Below are 18,948 nucleotides of genomic sequence, written 5' to 3'. Positions count from 1 at the left end.
ATCGTTTACTTTGACCAGATGGTGATTTTCAGGGTCATTCTTTTCCTGCTAAGGCTTTTCTTTGAATTGGTTAGTACTGGGTGTTTCTAGTCTTTTTCTCCTATTTTTCTCTAAAATATTTCTGAGTGCTACATAAAGCCTCAGGGTCATTATTGTGTGTGTATTTAAAAAAAAGCAGTAACTTTATCTTATGAGAAAAGTCAGCTATTGTTATTCCTAGAAAGGAAGAAAGAGCAAGAAAACAATAAAGAGAAAAAGAAAAATTAAGGGGAAAAAAAAGCTAAGGAGGTAGTGCATGAATGTAGAATATCTTCACACAAATGGTTTTCCGGCAAAAAAGAAACAGGATGCAGATCATTTGTCCTCCCACCAAGATGTGCCTGCTTGGTTTTTCCTCCTGCTTTTGCATTCATGAGCTTGTTTTGATGTCTGTTACTCACAGAGATTAGGATTTTATAAACATTGAAACTCCATGAACTGCAGACATTTTATTCTGTTCCCTGTACCACCACCCAGCCCACTCTATCTCAATTTTCAGATAATCTTCCTGAGCTCTAGAGATCATCATTTAGATCCAAGGTTCACATTTGTGAACCCCTTTGCAATATTCTAAACATATTTTTGCATGTTAGCATAAGGCATAGTGCAGCATAGCTTAGGGTAGTGGTCTCCATGTTTTTAGCCTGTATAAGCACAGTGTTAAATAACACATAGTCACCTTGACAAACAGTTTTGTTCCCTTTTCAGTTTAAAGTCCTTCTAATTCAAGGTGTTAGAACCAGCTTTGCTGTAACATATCATTTACATCTTGCTAAGACTTAATGTAGTCCCTTCTTCCTACGTTCCCTCTCTCCTTTCTTCCCTCCATTTTTTAAAGAGACTCAGAACTTTTTAAAGGCAAATATCTAGTTTTAAATTAATAATATGGTTTTGATTTTCTTGGTTTTAATTTTGTAATTATCTTCTATTAATTGCTATTTGTAGAAATATAACTTTAAAAACAGGCTTAAAATATAATGCCTTAATGAGATGATTAAAACATGAAAATCATAGATGAAATAACATACAATTGGGATGCTGCTTTGGTTAAAATACAGAAGGTGAAGTGAAAGTTTGAAAAACACTTGTGTCATGAAAAATTCAAGGAATTTGACAGAAAACCTAGAATTTAGCACTGACTTTATTTCCAGGGCAAACACAGAACTGATTTTTCATTTCTACAATATAGGGATTTTAATAATATGGCTGTTACTATCAAATGATTTATGGCTATAAAAGTGCCCATATGAACTGTCACAGCATTATTCTCTTCTGTCATAGGGAAGGTTTTATTCTAAGCCTTTCACTATCACTTCTTGTTGGCTTGCTTCCTCTTTCTGATTTCTGTTGTTTTCTGGGTCAGAATCTGGGAATCTCTTATTTGTTAAAATGGAGTTGTTACTTGTGCTTTGGTGCTGGCACTGAAGATTTTCCTAGTGGTTGTCTAAATAAGGGCATATAATTTACTAATATCGTTTGTGTGTTTTTTTGTGTGTTAACTTTCAACTAGACTTTTTGAAAATATGCACTTGATATATGATGTGACCAAATGTCTGGGTAAAGTTTTTTTTTTTAATCTTAAAAAATACATTGTTGATAATATGATTTTCTACCACACTCACAAAACACTGTGTGCATTTATATGTGAATGTGTGTGTGGTGGTGGCATGCAGGGATGAGGAGGTCTGAGTTTGGGTGGGGGGGAGTACCAAAGGGGCAGTTGTCTTCTAAAGGTGGAAGTCCTTGTGTCTAAAATGACTCATTAGCAACGCAGTGTCACATGTGCTTAGATGGTGGAGAACTGGGGAATTCCCTGGATAGGAAGTGCTGGAGTTGCCAAGACTTCTAAGTCTTTGTTTCTGTACTATGATAAGATTGAGAAACTACATCTTGTTGCACTCAGGGACATGGACTTTCATCCTAGCCTGCCTTTTTACCTGGATAAGAGGTAGCTATAGACTGGAAGATAGGCTGAGCTCTCACACACAAAGATCACTTTGCATTGACCATACCTGATGAACTCTTCTTCTGCTTTAGATGCTTGATATATATGTTGCTTCCAGCAGGTCCCACACTGACAAGAATTTGAAAACTTAGGTGTCAGGTAAAAGTCCATCCCAGGAACAAAGGTTGAAATGAGAGTACATCTGTATTTCTGTCGGGAGACGCTCTTTGGATGTCTTTTAGTCTCCAGTGACTGGCAGTAATGGTGTATGCACATTGGACAGTACCTCCACTGAACACAGTGTAAACACAACAGAGCCAGGATGAACTGGTGGCAGCTTCTTGGTTGCTGAACATCATCTGCAGGAGAACAGTTGTAGGCAGGTCTGGGATGTGAGCTCAAGAGGCCCCTTCCTCTGTCTGAGTCTGGCAACTCTGCCAAACCTCCACTGTGTATGAAAATGTACAGCTTAGCCAGAAGACAAAGGCAGAGCCTCCTGCAGAGAAAGGAACAGCTTGAAGTGGGGGTGTTACTTGCAAATTATTTTTAAATTTTTTCTCTCCAGAAAATTGTTGAAGATGCATCTCAGAAAGGAAAATGTACCAATTTTCTTTTTCTTGACTCAGGACTCAGTAGGACTTGGTAGCATTAAACAAAATACTTTAGATTTGTATTCCCTAAGAACCAATGGAAACTATATGCTGTAGGTAGAATGAAAAGTTGGTTGCAAGGAGATATTCCTTTGTCCTTTGGTCTGAACCTAAAAGAAAATTAGAAAACACAGGAGATTACTGAGTGTATCACATGTTAAGGATGGTGAGTAGGGTTGGGTTTAAAGAATGATAGGAAATTGCTCTCCTAAAATAGAGACTGGCAAAGGAAAATTCATACAGGAGGAGTCATAGACAGTCATTGGAAGCCAGGCCGGGATGTCAATGAATGATTGTGGCAGAAGTATAGGGGATTAGTAAGTGGTGGAAACTGTAGTAACATAGAAAGTATAAACCCCTATCCAAAGGGCAGATGCCATGCAGTTCCAGCCATTTGCAATTCTAGAACCTGTTACCAGATCTTTCGTGTTGTGCAGGGGAAGCTAGAGATCTAATGTTTAAAGAAGATTTATTTATTTGGAACACAGAGTTACAGAGAAAGAGGTCTTCCATCCTCTGGTTCATTCCCCAGATAGCAACAACTGTCAGGGCTGGGCCAGGAACCAAGAGCTTCTTCCTGATCTTCTAGGTGGGTGGAAGGGGATGAAGCACCGGTCCCATCTCCTGCTGTTTTCCCAGGTGAATTGGCAGAGAGATGGATTGGAAGTGGTTCATATGGGACTCAAATCGGCATCTATATGGGATCCCAACACCACAGGTGGTAGTTTAAGCCATTGCACCACATCACCAGCCCCCCAAATTTAATTTTTATCTCAAATACTCTGATTTTAAAATTATGAGTAAAATAGAAAAAATAGATTTGTTGGGTTACTGTTAGTTGGAGATGGCATTTCACTTTGAGTTTAGCTCATCTGATATTTTGGATTGAATGGCTCTCTCTGTCTCTTACCATTCATTCAAAGAGAAAGTTTACGTGAGTTTAGTCCTGAGAAACAATATTATCCAGAGGCTTGGCAGGAGCCTCTCTTGTTTCGTCTGCCTGGGTAGATTCTAGGTTGCATTGAGTAGGCACCCTGAAACTCACAGAATCGCTTTACTCTGGCTTTGGACTTCAGTGGAAGAGTGGAGGTGAAGAGATGAGGAATGTCAACTTCCAACACATTTTTGTAAGGATTTGTTTGGACATATCTTTGTATCAACCTCCCACAGGAGACATTTGATTCTGGGGTCAGGAATGTAGCTTGACTACACATCTGGATTTTTGCCACCAATGCGATTTTCAGGGAAATGTGGTAATAAAATGCTTGAGATCATGAATTAGACCCCCACCTGGACAGCTACACATTTCTCTGCAAAATTGAAAATATATATGCACTTGTAAGGTTTAGTTTTAGTTTATGAAAAGAGGAAACTCAAGCACTTAAAAATGTAATGTTTTGGATCATGTGGTAGCACAGCATTCTAAGTTTACAAATTAACCTCAGTGAAAAACAGTGTTTCATTCTTTAGGGAAAAAAAAGTTCTGAAACCTTTCAGTGCCCAAGGTGGCAGTGAGACCAGGCTTGTTGATAGTGTTGAGCATGTTCTGTGTTTGGAGAGCTGTGTCATTAGTAGTTCCTTCTCCTCCTTCCCCTCTATGGAGCATTGCCTCACTTCATTTAGAAAAGCTTTGTATTTTGAATAATTACAAGATCAGAAGATGTTGCAAGATGGTATAGAATGGCTGTGTGGGGTCCTTCACCACTTTTTCCCAGTGGTGACACCTTTGGTAGCTAGCTTGGGACATTTCATTTTGAGGCTCTTGCTCTGAAAAAATGGCATCATGCTAACAACAAGCCTGGTGATCGGGAACACATCTAGAAAAGAAGTGTGAAGAGGAAGAGAGAAGAGTCAGTGAAGGAAGGGGAAGGAGCTGGGGTGCAGACAGACAGTAGCAGTGGTAGCTTTACATTGGTCTGACTCATGGAGCGGGCTGGGGGTGGCTAGTGAGTATTGTACCAGGCTTTGATGTTGAGGACCATCAGCCAGAGGTGACTGGGAGTGGTCAGGATAGGGTTGTACTGTACAGCACATTTTTTTCCCTAGTATACATTAAAATTTCCAATCTCACTACAAGTGAAACTGGAGAGAACTCTGAGAACATAGGCTCTTAACTTTTCGGGTGGAGAGAAGAGAACAGAGCAGGGTTTTTCTAAACCGCCATGAGTCTGGAGACTTAACTGTGTTTATACATCCATCTACTTGCCTGTTCTTGGTTACTTTTCATCAGAACAGTTACTTGTATTAAAGTTAACTGGAGACAAAGATATTAGAATGATCACACTCCTTCATAATAAAATTGGATTCTTAAGAAGCAAGTAGAAAATGCTTAATTTTGTGGTTATAATCCACTTCTCATCCATGATTTTTTTTTCTAATCCATTGAATTGTTTTCTCTCTTCCCCGTTTCCTTTTCCCTCTTCCTTTCCTAAAGGCTGGAGTTTGATGTGCTAAGTACCTGTGCTAGGTACTAAAGATGCTCACCTAAAGACATTGCCATGCTCCAGATTCTATGTATAATGTTGGCATTGAATAAATGTATTAGGTTAAATATTCTCTTAATTAAATTTTTTTGTTTAATTTATTTGAAAGAGTTATACAGAGAGAGAGAGAGGAAGAGGGAGAGGGAGAGAAGGAAAGAATCTTCCATTTGCTAGTTTGCTCCACATATGTCCACAGTGGCCATGGCTGGGCTGGGCTGAAGCCAGGAGTTTCTTATAGGCCTCGCATGTGGGTTCAGGGATCCAGCCACTTGAGCTATCTTCTGCTGCTTTCCCAGATGTATTGCATGGGACTGGACTGGATATGGATCAGCCCAGACTTGAACCAGTATTCTTATGGGATGCTAGCATTCCAAGTGGCAGCTTTATCTGTTATACTGCTTTGTCACAACCTTGGTCCCAAAGAATTGTTAATTTGAAAGGGAGAGACAGAGAGATGGATATCAATTTTATATATGTTGGTTTGCTCCCCAAATGGCTCCAACAGCCAAGGCTGAGCCAGGATGAAGTAAAAAACCTCATAGTCCATGTTGGACTCTCCCATGAGCAGTAATACTTTTGCTTCCCAGGTGAAATACCAGTCTTGAAGTTTGCATAGCTTGGACTTGAACCTGGTATTACAACATGGGATGTGAATATTATAAACAACTGCTTAACATGTGGTATCACAATGCCCACCATTGAATATAACTTTCTTTTTTTTAAAAAAAAAAGATTTATTTTATTTTTATTGGAAAGGCGGATATACAGAGGAGGAGAGAGAGAGCGAGAGAGGAAGATCTTCCATCCAATGGTTCACTCCCCAAAATGTCTGCAACGGCTGGAGTTGAGCCAATCCAAAGCCAGGAGCCAGGAGCTCTTCCAGGTCTCCCATGGGGGTGCAGGGTCCCAAGGCTTTCGGTTGTCCTCGACTGCTTTCCCAGGCCACAGCCAGGGAGCTGGATGGGAAGTGGGGCATTGGGATTAGAACCGTCACCCATACGAAATCTCAGGCGTGTGCAAGGCGAGGTCTTTAAGCACTACGCTATCGCGCCAGGCCCAAATATAACTTTCTAAAACTCAATTTCTTTCCCAGTAGACTTATAATATATATTTCACTGGAGAGGAAATAAAGGTCGTAAGGAAAAGGAAAACGTTAATCAAATCATGTTGGGCAAGAGATTTTAACTGAACCTGTTGGTAATGGCCTTAATGATACACTATGCATAGTGCTTCCTAACAAATAAAAGCATATCTGCTCTATCATCAACAATGATGGCAGTTTGTTTTCTAAATATTTTTATGATGAGGATTATGTTCTTTTAAGTTCCGCCTAAGGAATGATTGACAAGTTGCCATTGTCCCCTGGTGATCATTGTGAATAATATCAATACATACACACATATCAGACCATGGATTTCTGGTTATGCCTTAGTGCATGGATAAAGGAGAAAAGAGTTTCTGGGCAGAATGATGCTTTTTAAACAGCAAATGGATTGAATTGATGTGACTCTGATATGCAATAGAGGGTACTTAACTTTGTATCTAGAATCAAATACCAGAACCAGAGAAGCTGAAAACAACGATGCTAAGACATTTGCTTGATTTGCATGATTGGAAGAAAGACTTTGGGATTCAGAGGGATCTGAGAACTTACATTGTTCAGCTACAATGTCAGCAAATTTGTAGCTTACAATGACAGTTACTGGCACTCTCAAGGGATGATGACAGAATGACACAGAGAGACCTTCATGTATCTTCATGTGAAGAGAAGGCTTGCATGAATCCTCTGATTGCAGGTTGATGAGATTTGTTGGTGATACTGACCTGGTTGTTGGTTTGAGTCATATGAGCAATGATTGGGAAATAGTTATCCAGCTGGTGTGGGGATGGGGATGGGGCAAATCAGAAGGTAATAAAGGATAGGATTGCTAGTGTCCTTCCCTTGAAGATTATTTGGGGCTGGTGAAAAAATGTGAAGTGTTTATTTTGGTAGTTGAAGGAGACTCAAGAAAACAGCAAAAAATTAATAGTGATGCAATGATTTGCCATTTGTGACTGCAGATAAAGAGTGTCACGTTGGTATGATGCATTTACTAGCTTTGCCCTGGAAAGAGCCTCCTGACATGACTTGCTGGCATGTTTGGAAATTTCTAACCAAACAGCAACTCTTTTGCATTCGGGGTTTGGTTGGTGTCTAGCTTGGCCTTTTTATTCCACTGTGGCAACTGCAAGACTAGGGGCAAGATGTTTATGGGAGCCTCTCAGCATACTCCAGGTTCATCTGCTGAGCTGCGCAGCAGTTGCCTCCCCAGAGTTAAGACTTTAATGAAGTATCCATTCCCTGGGAGCCAGCCTGCCCATCCCCCACTCCCTTTTTCACTAAAGCAGAGCCCGAAGTCCCCTCTTATGATATTGCAGAGTTAATAATGCTGTTCTATTGATTTTGTTAGCCTCTCCGTCACGGAGGATGCATGGGGGATGGATTGAATGCTGGCAATGTTCTTCCACTTCTTTCCAGCCCTGGAGCTTTTGTTTTGAATCAGGAAGCTTGGACCTGGGCTGAATTTGCAAAGGTCAAATGTGCCTGCACATTTTGTCCTTAATGAGGGAGGCTCGCCCTGGAGCCCTCACTGAACTCTGGCATGGAACCTGAGCAGGAGCAGTAGAGCCTTTACAACCAGGTCTGATGCGCCTGGCACCCCCTGGATAAGGGCCTCAAGCAGCCATGGAGGGTTGTTGGCTGGGAGCATGGGGTCGCAAATGCTTGGCTAGAGGAATGGGTGAGGTTTCCTCTTTGCTTAGAAAGCCAGAATAACATCAACAGAATTGGAATGCAAAGGACAAAAACATACGTAGGATCTGAACCTTCGGTTCTCTCATTAACAAAACATTTGGCAATTTTTAATAGAGGAATTTATTAAAGCTTATTTTTGGTGGGAAATCTTTCTTTTTAATCTCTTCTCATTCTTCCTTTCATGAATCTTCTCTTCCATGTTTTCTTCTTTTTCTACTTCATACTTTAAACCTCATCTACTGGCCTGTGGGGAACTGATATTTCTTTAATTTGATGAGAGAATTTCTTAACTCATTATTGACCTTTTCTACTTTATTACTGGCAGCACAAAGCTGGAGTTACTATTGTGCTTGATTCAATAGCATTTTTTTTTAAGCTAAAGCATTTTGGGGGGTAGCATTTCTCATCTTTTTTGTGGTTGCTTTCATTTTGTGGTTTGTTATGCACGTGCTTTTTAGCTGAGAGGGTGGATCTGAAGATGCTTCCAATGGTTTTCCTAAATAATTTAGTGCAGGAATATTACAGGACCATGTTAGTATGACTACTGCACATTGTCACCATTCACTAAATTATTACCAAGAATCTAGAGAAGTGGCTGTTGCCTTTAGTAAGCAAATGCACTGGCAGAGCTGAGCCCAGAGCAAAGCAATGTCATTTCTAACCAAGAATACTTGGTGTTTTCTAGGCATTCACATTGTATTTCTCGCTTCTGAGTAACAATCCCATTAATAAGAACACCCAAACTTCTCATTGCTTTCCAACACACAGGCTTTCTTGCTTCCACACCCTTACTCATGTCTGCTGATTCTAGATGCTTCTCTCTACTTGATGAAAGCTCACTTGTCTGTCAAGGTCTAAGTCAAATGTAACTTCACATAGCATCTCTGATCTCTCCTTCTGTATGTTCCCATAGCACTTTATTCACTCTAGTTCTTAGTCACACATTTAACACATTACTTTTGATTGTATGTATTTCTACCCCTTACTTGTACTCTTGAACAGCTTGTAGGCAGGTGTTGGGGCATAAGAGCTCCTGAGGTTCCTGGAGCAGTATCTTATACAAAGTGGAAGCTCAGGGAATGATTGTTGGATTAATGTAAAACAAGCAAAACACACAGTCCACCCCTTCGCCTCACTCAGGGCCAACACTGTTCAAACAGGTTGAGCATGTTTATGCTAGCAGATGGTTCTTTCTTTCTGATTGTCATCCTGGTGGACATATCTCCCAATCTAGGCGTGGAGAAGAGCATTCAGTGAGAAGAAACAGTAGCCGTTATTGAGATTTTTAAACAATTCGTTTAAGGAACATTTATTGAGCAAATGCTGATTGTGCCAAACACTGTGCTGGGTCCAGGAGGAACATAAACTTGGTGACAGGCCTGAAAGCTCTTGTGTGTTTGTCATAGCTCTTGGTGCCTTTTGCTTGACAATGAAGAGGGTCTGCTCTACAGATCTGTTGTTCTTTCGTCAACATTTTTCTTGAGAGGGGGTGATTTCAAGCTGAGTGATACTGAGCCTGAGAAGGTGAGCACAAAGCTCATCAAAGTGCTGGTCATTTGTTGTTTCATCCCGCTTAGTCTCTCCTCCAATAAAGGATTTCATAGGAAAACTCCGTTGGATATAGGGCTTACTTACCTCTCCCCCGCTGGAAGAAGCTATAGTAAGAGACAAACTTTGAAGCTTTCTAATGATTTGGGTCTACAAGGGAGGGAGCTCCCCTAATATGCTTGTAACTCTCTCTTGATTTCTTTTTGCCTGTAGAACACAAATCTCAAACTGGCACCTGTGGCCTCTAGCTGGCTTTACACACTCTGGTTTCTCAGCATTAATTACCAGTATTTTAGAAATCCTAGAGATTTCACCTAAGCTGCATGGAATGCTGGCCTCTTTTAAAAACTTTGCAACACTGTACCTCCATTTGCCCCATGATTTCAGTGAGCTGGAGGTGTGTGGCAACTTCCCCTTTTAGCCGTGTAGCAACTTCCCCATTTTACCAGTCTCCACCTTTCCTTATGATCATGTTCCCTGTCTCAGGATGTGTCAAAAGCAGGGTTTCTTTGTATGTATGTTGTTCCCCTTGCCCCTTGTATTTGACTCTTTGAATCCTACCCTGATTTTACCAGTAAAGGTGTTATTTCTAGAGGAAAGCATCCTTAGAAATGATACCTGCATGTTCCAGGACTCCAAGGTTAGCCATGTGGGACTAAGTGGTTGGGCACAAGCTGTGGCTCAGAGTTCTGTACTTAAAACACTCAGAAACATGGCACTTGGAGATTCAGAGGGATCAGAATCGTGCATTTCATCTTTTCCATGCTTCGCTTCCTTTAACAAGCAAGATTTTGTCATAAGACATTTTTTTTTACATTCAAAATCAGAGGATTTCCATAGCATTAGAAGAGAATGTTTATGTTTAGTCTATTGTGTTCATGGATGTGGAGAAATCAAGACCTAAAAAAGAGGTGATTCAGAGACGTGCACAGGGTTGATTGTGTGGTGCAGCTGGCAAAAGTTCTTGTGATTTTGGTCTGTGTTTTCCCCATTACTCCACCTTGTCTTAGATTTTATCTACTTAGTAAAAGGATTTTTATTAGGTAAGAATGCTTAGACATACCCATTACAAAAAAAAAGAAGCTAAAATTAATGGATTTTTTTCCAAAGATGGCCCCCATCACCATGAATTTCTGCACCACAATAATTTCACCACTGTTGTCCTTCTTTCATCTGCCCTGCTGGATCACTGGAGGCAAAACACTTTCAAATTAATGCCTCTGTTTCACATGAGGAACAGCGCCGAGAGTTAATTTTGTTCTGGAGTTGATGTACTTCCCAAGGCTTGGTGGACACTTGTGGTTAGAGGTGTGTCGTGATGAGACACAGCTATGGAATCCAGTATTTTTACACAGGAATGAGATACTTGTTCATCTGTTTCTCATTGTTCTGTTTTTTCTCCTTTCTTGCTACTTCTAATGCTTGTGTTTTTTCTTATTGCATTTTCAATTTGAATTTTGAACAAAAGGATGATTGATAATACTGGTGCTGAAAATGAGCCAAGAAACACTTCTGAAGGGCACTGTGGGGGAAGGTGTGGAATCTTGTTTAGTCAAACTTGTATTTTTATATTTATGTAAAATCAGATTTTTAATGTTGAGACACAAGTTTAAATTCTTGCTTTTAATCTTTGCTTAGACAAGTGTAAATTCTTGCTATGAATTCCAATATCCATGTATTTGCATTAATCAAATAAGCAAATGACATTTTAAGTAAACTATATATGTTTATTTATGTTAGCTTAGCTTGGATATTTTATTTACCTATTTATTTGGAAGACACAGAAATGAGAGAGATGTACACATAGATGGAGAGATTGCCCATTTGCTGATTGACTCCTCAATGCCCGCAACAGCTAGGACTAGGCCAGCTCAAAGCCAGGACTGGAGGGGACCCAGCTGCTTGCGCTATCCCCTGCTGCTTCCACAGGCGAACATCATCAGGAAGCTGCAATCATTCGACCCAAGCACTGCACAGTGGGATGCACACCTCCCAAGAAGCAGCTTACCTCACATAAGCGTTAAGCTTAGTACAGATCCTAAAAAGTGATAACTAGTTCCATTTATTTTTGTTTCACAATTACACTCAGTGTTGTTTTATTTACTAAGTTAGGTTCCTTGTAAATAGGATGGATATGTTAATCCTTGTTGCTCATGTAGTCTCACAGGGAGACTCCCAGGTATGACATGATGTGGCAAAGATTGATAGACATTTTCAGATGCTTTTCTCATTGGAATTTTCTGTTGGAAAAAAAGTATATGGCATTTTCATGTAGTGAATTGAAAAAGTCCCAGTTTCACTTGGCTTTTGTAGAAAGAATTTGTTCCTGTTTCTGTGTCTATTTTCAAGAGAAAATGAGAAATTTCTGTAGATCTATGATTCAGTAAGTTGTGGGTTGAAACCTTAGGTGTGTTTTTAAGAACTCTGTAGATAAAGCATGCCTTTTTTTTAAGCAGTGATATTTCATTCACATAATTAGGAATTCCTGGTAGTGTGGATGTCATTTTCATTTCATTTTTTTTAAGAAGCACATGCAAAGAGGATCTCAAGTTATTGAAGATCAAGCCAACTATAACTACCTTGTATGGCAGTTGCAGACATAGACATAAACATCAAAATGTCTCCTTAATTAAGGTGGTGGCTCTGCTAGGGCTCACGTTCCAGAATTCTCAGTAGAGAAAACATGTTTTCTTTATAGGGGAGTTTTATTAGCAGCAATGTTCCGGTATGTAGTTCAAGTTAATTAATGATGTAGTCACCGTGGTGTCTTGCCACAAGGTTTATTTCAGTAAGTAGGGCACTAGGAAATCGCATTGGCGTATCTTGTCATACTGAAAAGGAATTCTTAATTTGGACCATTAAAATGCATTTCCATGAGAACTGTCAAGAAGATAGTTTGAGAATTCTTCATGTGAATATTGTCTTGGATTAAGAATAAATTCATCATAAGCTGTGAGTGACAGATGTAGTGGTTTCCAGGAGAATATGTTGTTCTTAGATTTTTGTTGTTGTTGTTGTTGAGTTAATGGAGACCTCAAAGACCCAGACCACCCATTAGTTCTGTTGGAGTTGATCTCCGTTGCGCAAGGAGATTATGACCAAAACTCACCTTTTCCCCATGAGAATTTTTTTTATTAATTTTAGACCATGGTGGTTATCTTAAAACTTAATTTGCGTTGTGCAAATGTAGCAACCTTCCTTGGAGGTTGGAACAACAAAGCAACTGGATTGGAAATTAGATTTCCCTCTGTATGCTGCTAATGTAGTTCTCATTCCATTGGGAGTTCCCCTTTACATGGACTGATGATTTCCTTGAAACTGTATGGAAATTGGTTCAGACAGGAGCAAAGGGGAAAGGGGATGGCAGTGATGATTCAAATTAGTGTCTCTTCTTCAATGAAAGTCTGGTGTGTCATCCTCTGTCAGTGGAACTACCCGAGGTAAAGGGAGGTGCCCGAGCTACAAAATCCAAGGACTTGATTTTTCTCTGATGAGGTTGGGTTGAGTTGTTCATTTGAAATTTTGTAATGTGGTTCATAATTGGACCAAACAGTATTACTTTTCTTTACATGAAAGACACACATCTTTTACTTTTCCCTTCACTTTCCCCAGCCAGTATGTGAAAGATTCTTAACTGCTTAACGTAAGAAAGAAGAAAGCAAGCCACCTTAGGTTTCTGGGAACAAGAAGGTTTAGAGAAAGGCTTCAAGAACATATGAAAATATGCAAGTATTGTCTGTTAACAGAAAATTTTTAACATAATAAAAAATGATTGGGAACAATCTATACTTCATTGCGAGTGGCTTGCACAAAGAAACTGTCTCTCTCTTTGTCATATAGAAACCCTGTGCAACTTATATTCAATATTTTCACCCCCCAGATCTTGCTTAGTTCAAACGCCATACCCTGTTAATTGGATTTTGGCTCTCATCCAGTGTTTGAGATTTCTGTATCAGAAAAAATGGCACTAAAAGAAATAGAACCGCTCAATAGAGATATCTTTTTTTGTAAAATTCTTAAAGGGAGTAGAGAGAAAGGAGATGCTTCCATGTTTAGGAATTTAGTGGAAAGGCACCAGAATGGGCCAACACAAGAATTTCAAAGTATGTTGTCTATGTAAGTGAATGGTAGGGTATTCAGGGTAGCAGAAAACACAAGTCCGTGGTGACTGTTAGACTTGAATGGGTCTTTTCATTTAAGGGCTGCTAACGTTGCTGTGACCCAAATGCTTACTGAAAGCTAGTGGTTAGTGTTGCCTTCCCTGGAGAAGTCCTTTAAAATATGGTAGAAATGGGAATACATGATACAAAGTGGGTTGAGGCTCTATCTTTAATCTTTTCCCTCAGGATACCAGTTAATAAGCACCTGTCACTGGGGTGAGGAGAGGGGTGGGTTTGGTTCATTGTAGTGACATTCTGAGCCCCTGATGCAATACAGACTGCTGGGAAGAAATGCCCATCACATCTGTTGGAAGCAGGTGGGGGTGTGCTTCCAAGACTGACCCTTTTGTCCTGCGAAGAGGCCCTATTTTATGAGTGTGAATCAGTGAGTGCCTTCCCAGATCTACAATTTGTAATAGAGGAAAAATGATGATGGTGTCTTTTGAACTAATAAGGTGAACATTTTGGGATATACTTCCTGACCAGCTAGAATGCTTCCTAGAATCCCAGAACTGATCAATAGCTTCATTGATTCATTTCATTGGTATGATTTGGAATCCTTTCCCAGCCGCATTGCTGGGTGCTGGGATTTATTGAGATCAAAGACCACATCCCAGTTTTTCTGGGACTGTATTCTAGCGGGGAAAAACAGTGAACATGAAAAGAGATGATCAAATCTTTCCAGGTCTCAATTAACACTAAAATGCAAATAAACTAGACAGTGTAATGAATAATGGGATGATTGTATTAATGTCTTTGGCCAGGTCAAATAAGGGTTGGCTGAGTAGGTAATAGTGAAGATGGAATGCAATAGACTTAAAAAAAAGAAAAACAGGTGTGCAATGCCTGGGGAATCTGCATTCAGATATTGAGAATGTCAGATTCTAGGGCTTGAAAATGTACATGAGGTTGGTGTGAGGAGAGTAAGCCTAAAGAAAGAGTGAAAGAGTGGAGGAAAATAAGGCCAGATCCTGTGAGGTCTGGTTTGCCTTGGTAAGGAAGTAAGAATAAGGGAAGGCCATTGATGGATCATCAGCCAAAAGTTTGAACTGGAAGGTGTCTTTGAGAGTGTGGCTCATTCATTTTGCATAGAAGGACATGAATATTGTTTTCAGCTTGAGTTCTTTGCTGGAAAGGGGAGGGACAGGATGGGAAAGGGAGGCATTGAATTTGATTCCAAGACCAACATTGTTTTCTCCAATTTAAAAAAAAAATGAGAGTTGAAAATATTATTGTGTCTCTCTGCCTTTATTGCTTCTCTTCCTTGTGGTTTCTAGAGGCCAGAGGAGGACAGAAGATGCAGCGGAGGGAGGAGGATATACTCTGGGATCAGGAAATTGGTGTTGACCTCCGACACAGGTGCCTATGCTCAGGCATACCCCATGAACTTAAATTTCCCTCTCCATTTAGAATCCATCTTAGACCTGAAGTATTAAATTATGTTTTTTTTGAGGTTTATTTTTATTTGAAAGGCAAATTTACAGAGAGGAGAGACAGAGAGGGATCTTTCATTTGCTGGTCTACTCCACAAATGGTTGCAATGGCTGTTACTGAGCTAATTTGAAACTGGGAGCCTGGAGTTTCTTTCCAGGTCTCTCATGTATGTGGAGGAGCCCAAGGACTTGAACCATTCTCCACCACTTTCCCAGGTCATAAGCATGGAACTGTATCAGAAGTGGAACTGCTGGGACTCGAACCAGTACCTATATGGAATGGCGACATCAGAGGGCAGAGGATTAGTTTGCTATGCCACTGTACCAGGCCCCTAAGTTTTTTCTTTAAAATGAAAAATGCTGACACATGAAAATTGCACTTATAATGAAATCTTAAATACTAATGTATCCTTGAAGAAATGTGAGTAAAATAAACATATGTACTTTGTACCTGGTGGCCTTGTGGTGAAGAAGACATTTAAGCTTTTTTAAAAAAGATTTATTTATTTTTATTGTAAAGTCAGATATATAGAGAGGAGAATAGACAGAGAGGAAGATCTTCTGTTTGCTGATTCACTCCCCAAGTGGCCACAATGGCCAGAGCTGTACTGATCTGAAACCAAGGGCCAGGAGCCTCTTCCAGGTCTCCCATGTGGGTGCAGGGTCCCAAGGCTTTGGGCCGTCCTCCACTGTGTTCCCAGGCCACAAGCAAGGAGCTGGATGGGAAGCAGGGCTGCTGAGATACAAACTGGCACCCATATGAGATATTGGTGCATGCAAGGCAAGGACTTTAGCCATCAGGCTACTGCGTCAGGTCCAGGACATTTTATTTTTTCTATCACTCATGCCCTCCCAGGATTGTGTTCACTTTCTCACTGATTTGAGAATTGCTTGATTCATTTACTTACTGAGGCAGGCAGCAAGTCAGTCACAGGTCTGGGTGACTTTGAGGAGCCCACAATCTAGTGGAATTTACATTTTAGAGGCTGGTGAGGTAGATCTTCATGATTAAGCGGGAAATGAAAGTTTCCCATCACCCTATAAACTTTTATCATTGAGTGCCTTAGGCCTTATAACAGAGACCTGGAATTGTGTCTGATGGAGGGAGTCCGATAACATTTTCTTCCAGGCTCTACCCTTTGGCATCAGAGCCATGAACCTGTTCTGAGTGAACTTCCCTCTTTTAGGTCTCATTATTTCAGGGCATCATACACTTGTCAGTCCTTGAGAAATTCACCCACTTTTCTGGTAGACAAGAACCCTGGGCCCAGTGAGGTGAAAGCCACGTAGCTAGTTTGCAGGGCTGATCTTCCTGATTCGGAGTACCCTGCCTAGTTAAACCTTCAGACCCAGCAAGCGAACATGGACAGTTCTTTTTTATTGATTCTTCCGTAACCCTTCATTCTTCCTGGGAGCATAATGAAAATAACACTTAGTAGGTAGTAGCTGCAATACTACAACATACAACTGACTGATGGAATGCATCAATCAGTCGAGCTTTGACCACACTCCTTGATGCTAGGTGCTGCAGTTGCCCCTTTTAACTAAGAGTGAGCTGTTGCCTAGTTGCTTCTACCAGCGTGATGGAACCAGTGAAGAGTGTAACCAGGGCTAGTGATTTTTTTTTTTAAAGATTTATTTTATTTTTATTACAAAGTCAGATATACTGAGAGGAGGAGAGATAGAGAGGAAGTGGAGCTGCCGGGATTAGAACCAGCAGCCATATGGGATCAAGGTAAGGACCTTAGCCACTAGGCCATGCTGCCGAGCCCAGAGCTAGTGGTTTTGACTCCCCCCTTTTCCCTCTGTTTCTGTAATGCAAGTGAGCAACACAATTTCTAAGTATCGCCAACTAAGTAGAAGTAGTACTGTCCGTGCCGGAAATCAAGCTTAGGGTTTACTTTCTTTATTTTTGGCTGCTATTTTCTGTGGTTTAAGGAGAACAAACGTCTCTCTTTGTGCCACCACATTGTCTTTAACATTCCTTAGTGGAAGTTCTTGCATGCTCTGATCTTAGAAAGTATCCTCTGGGATCACTAGCCACGAAATTATATCTGCCACTGAGGGCACCACTGGCCTCTGAACAAATATGTTGTTTTTGGGAAATTCAAGCTGTGAATGGGAGACAGGGAGAAAACACTCTACTTGCATGCAACTGTGCTTTGTAGTAAAAGAAGTAATCATAAATGCAAATGTGCTTTTAAATGCAGGGTAGGAGAAAGGCCATATTTAAGCCAGCTGAGAAAGCTATGAGATTATTCCAGGAGGGAGTCAATGACATGAGTTCACTCATAAAGAAACAACAACAACAACAACAACAAAAAAGGAAATCCCAGTAGCTTGAGTCAGCGTGTGCAAGTGATTTGGGGGAGGAAGAGGAGATGATGTAACCGGTTCGGCATGTTCCTGTCTTGGCCACTGAGTGTCAATGGGGCCCATGGAGTTTGAAGAGGATATGTGAGTATGTGTACAAAGTTAATGGGAGTGGGTGGAGGGGTTTGGAAGAGCAGACTGTAGAACAGGATTAATAACCCCTTGTCAGACCTTTCCCTGTTACTGTGTTTGTCAGTAATTTTGGACTGAATGAGGACTCTCTAGTTGATTAACATATATTTGTTTCTCTTGGCATGACCCATTAGGAGAAGGGTTGAGATTGGTGAGTTCGAAATTTTTGTTTTGTTTTCCCATTTTGGAAGAAGAAGCAAGTACTGTGAGTTTAGCTCTTCAGTGATGCTCTTCCCTCCTCTTTATTCCCTCTCCCCTCTTCCCCCAGCATTCCCCCCTTAAGAGGCAGGAGGCAAGACATGGCCAGCTGGTGCCTTGAACTGACACAGGTGCAGAGGCTGTGGGGGGTGGGGAGCCAAGAATAATTACAGGTTTCTGAGGCATCAGGCCCTGCCTGACACAAGCGCTCGTCAAGAAAATGGCTCTTTATGGAAAATTAATGGCGAAGCTGAAAAATAGTCAGGGCCATTGTTCGTGGGAAACCATCACTTCTTAGAAGTGAGGCCTCTGAGTCCCCTGGGCACTGGTGAGGAGCACGGATCAATGAGTGACTCTCTCCCAAGCAGGGACAGGTTGGCATTGTCATGGTGCATTTTTCTTTTCTTTTCTTTCTTTTTTAGCTCACTCTCACTCTCAGTTCATAAGAGCCCCTTGCTCTTATAGTACCAGTGTGTGTAGCGTATTTTCCATCAATACTTAAGGTACGAATTTAATTTTGTCCACGGACACATACTGAACGAAGCAGGGACATTTAATTAAACTAACTTTCCAGTGCCAAAGAAACAAATGGGATCTCCACCAATGTGTGTTGACCTCAGCCTGGCTGGCTGATGAAGGGACAGCAGGCGGAGCAGCTTCTGTGACCCAGTCACACATGAGTAGTATCTCTTGACCACTCAGAAATGGGCATTTAGTGACAATCCTGTGGCCAAGTATTCAAGAGTGATTTTTCTGAAGGGTAATTAAGGAGGTTCTTTTTAGCTGCAGTGTGGGTAGAAGGCAGACTAACAGATATGGAAATGCCAAGTTCTGAAAAGTAAAGTTGCAAAAGCCAACTGTGAACCAAGTTTGCTGTATGACTGAATGTATCTGTGTCTGGGCACTCTGTTCCCCAGAGGACACTCATTTTGAGAAGCATAGGTACTATGAATGAGGAAGGTGTACTGCCACGTTGTTGGAGTGGTGGGGACCCCAGCGTCATCTTTTAACCAGTATGAGACTTCGGCCTCAGCTCCCAGCTGTGCCCAACTTATGTGCCTTTAAAGCTTACTTTCACATTTACTTGGGAATGGATTTGTTTTGGGGAATTTCTTTTCTGTATTGCAAGGAAGGAACTCTTGGAAGATGAAAGGGGTGTTTGAGGCTGTTTAGCATCCTGTGCCTAGGGAAAG

General features: G+C 40.9%; 1 protein-coding gene across 6 annotated transcripts in view; it reads left to right on the top strand.

The window, feature by feature from the left end:
* Window positions 1–18,948, top strand: part of KLF7 (KLF transcription factor 7) — a 90,825-nt gene that overhangs the window by 14,369 nt on the left and 57,508 nt on the right. Inside the window, exon 1 of one of the 6 annotated variants that reach the window (XM_058664906.1) lies at window positions 9,969–10,099. The exons of 4 other annotated variants lie outside the window; for them this stretch is intronic. In XM_058664906.1, the coding sequence (XP_058520889.1) occupies window positions 9,977–10,099 (123 nt within the window). In that variant the 5' untranslated portion in view covers window positions 9,969–9,976. Of the gene's footprint in view, window positions 1–9,968; window positions 10,100–11,389; window positions 13,189–18,948 lie in introns of those variants that run through there. One more of the 6 variants, XM_058664910.1, reaches the window with a different exon arrangement.

The sequence above is a fragment of the Ochotona princeps genome, chromosome 5, assembly GCF_030435755.1.
Source record: "Ochotona princeps isolate mOchPri1 chromosome 5, mOchPri1.hap1, whole genome shotgun sequence".
Lineage (NCBI taxonomy): Eukaryota > Metazoa > Chordata > Mammalia > Lagomorpha > Ochotonidae > Ochotona > Ochotona princeps.
The sequence above is the reverse complement of the archived record's forward strand: the minus strand, read 5'-3'. Positions and strand labels throughout refer to the sequence as shown.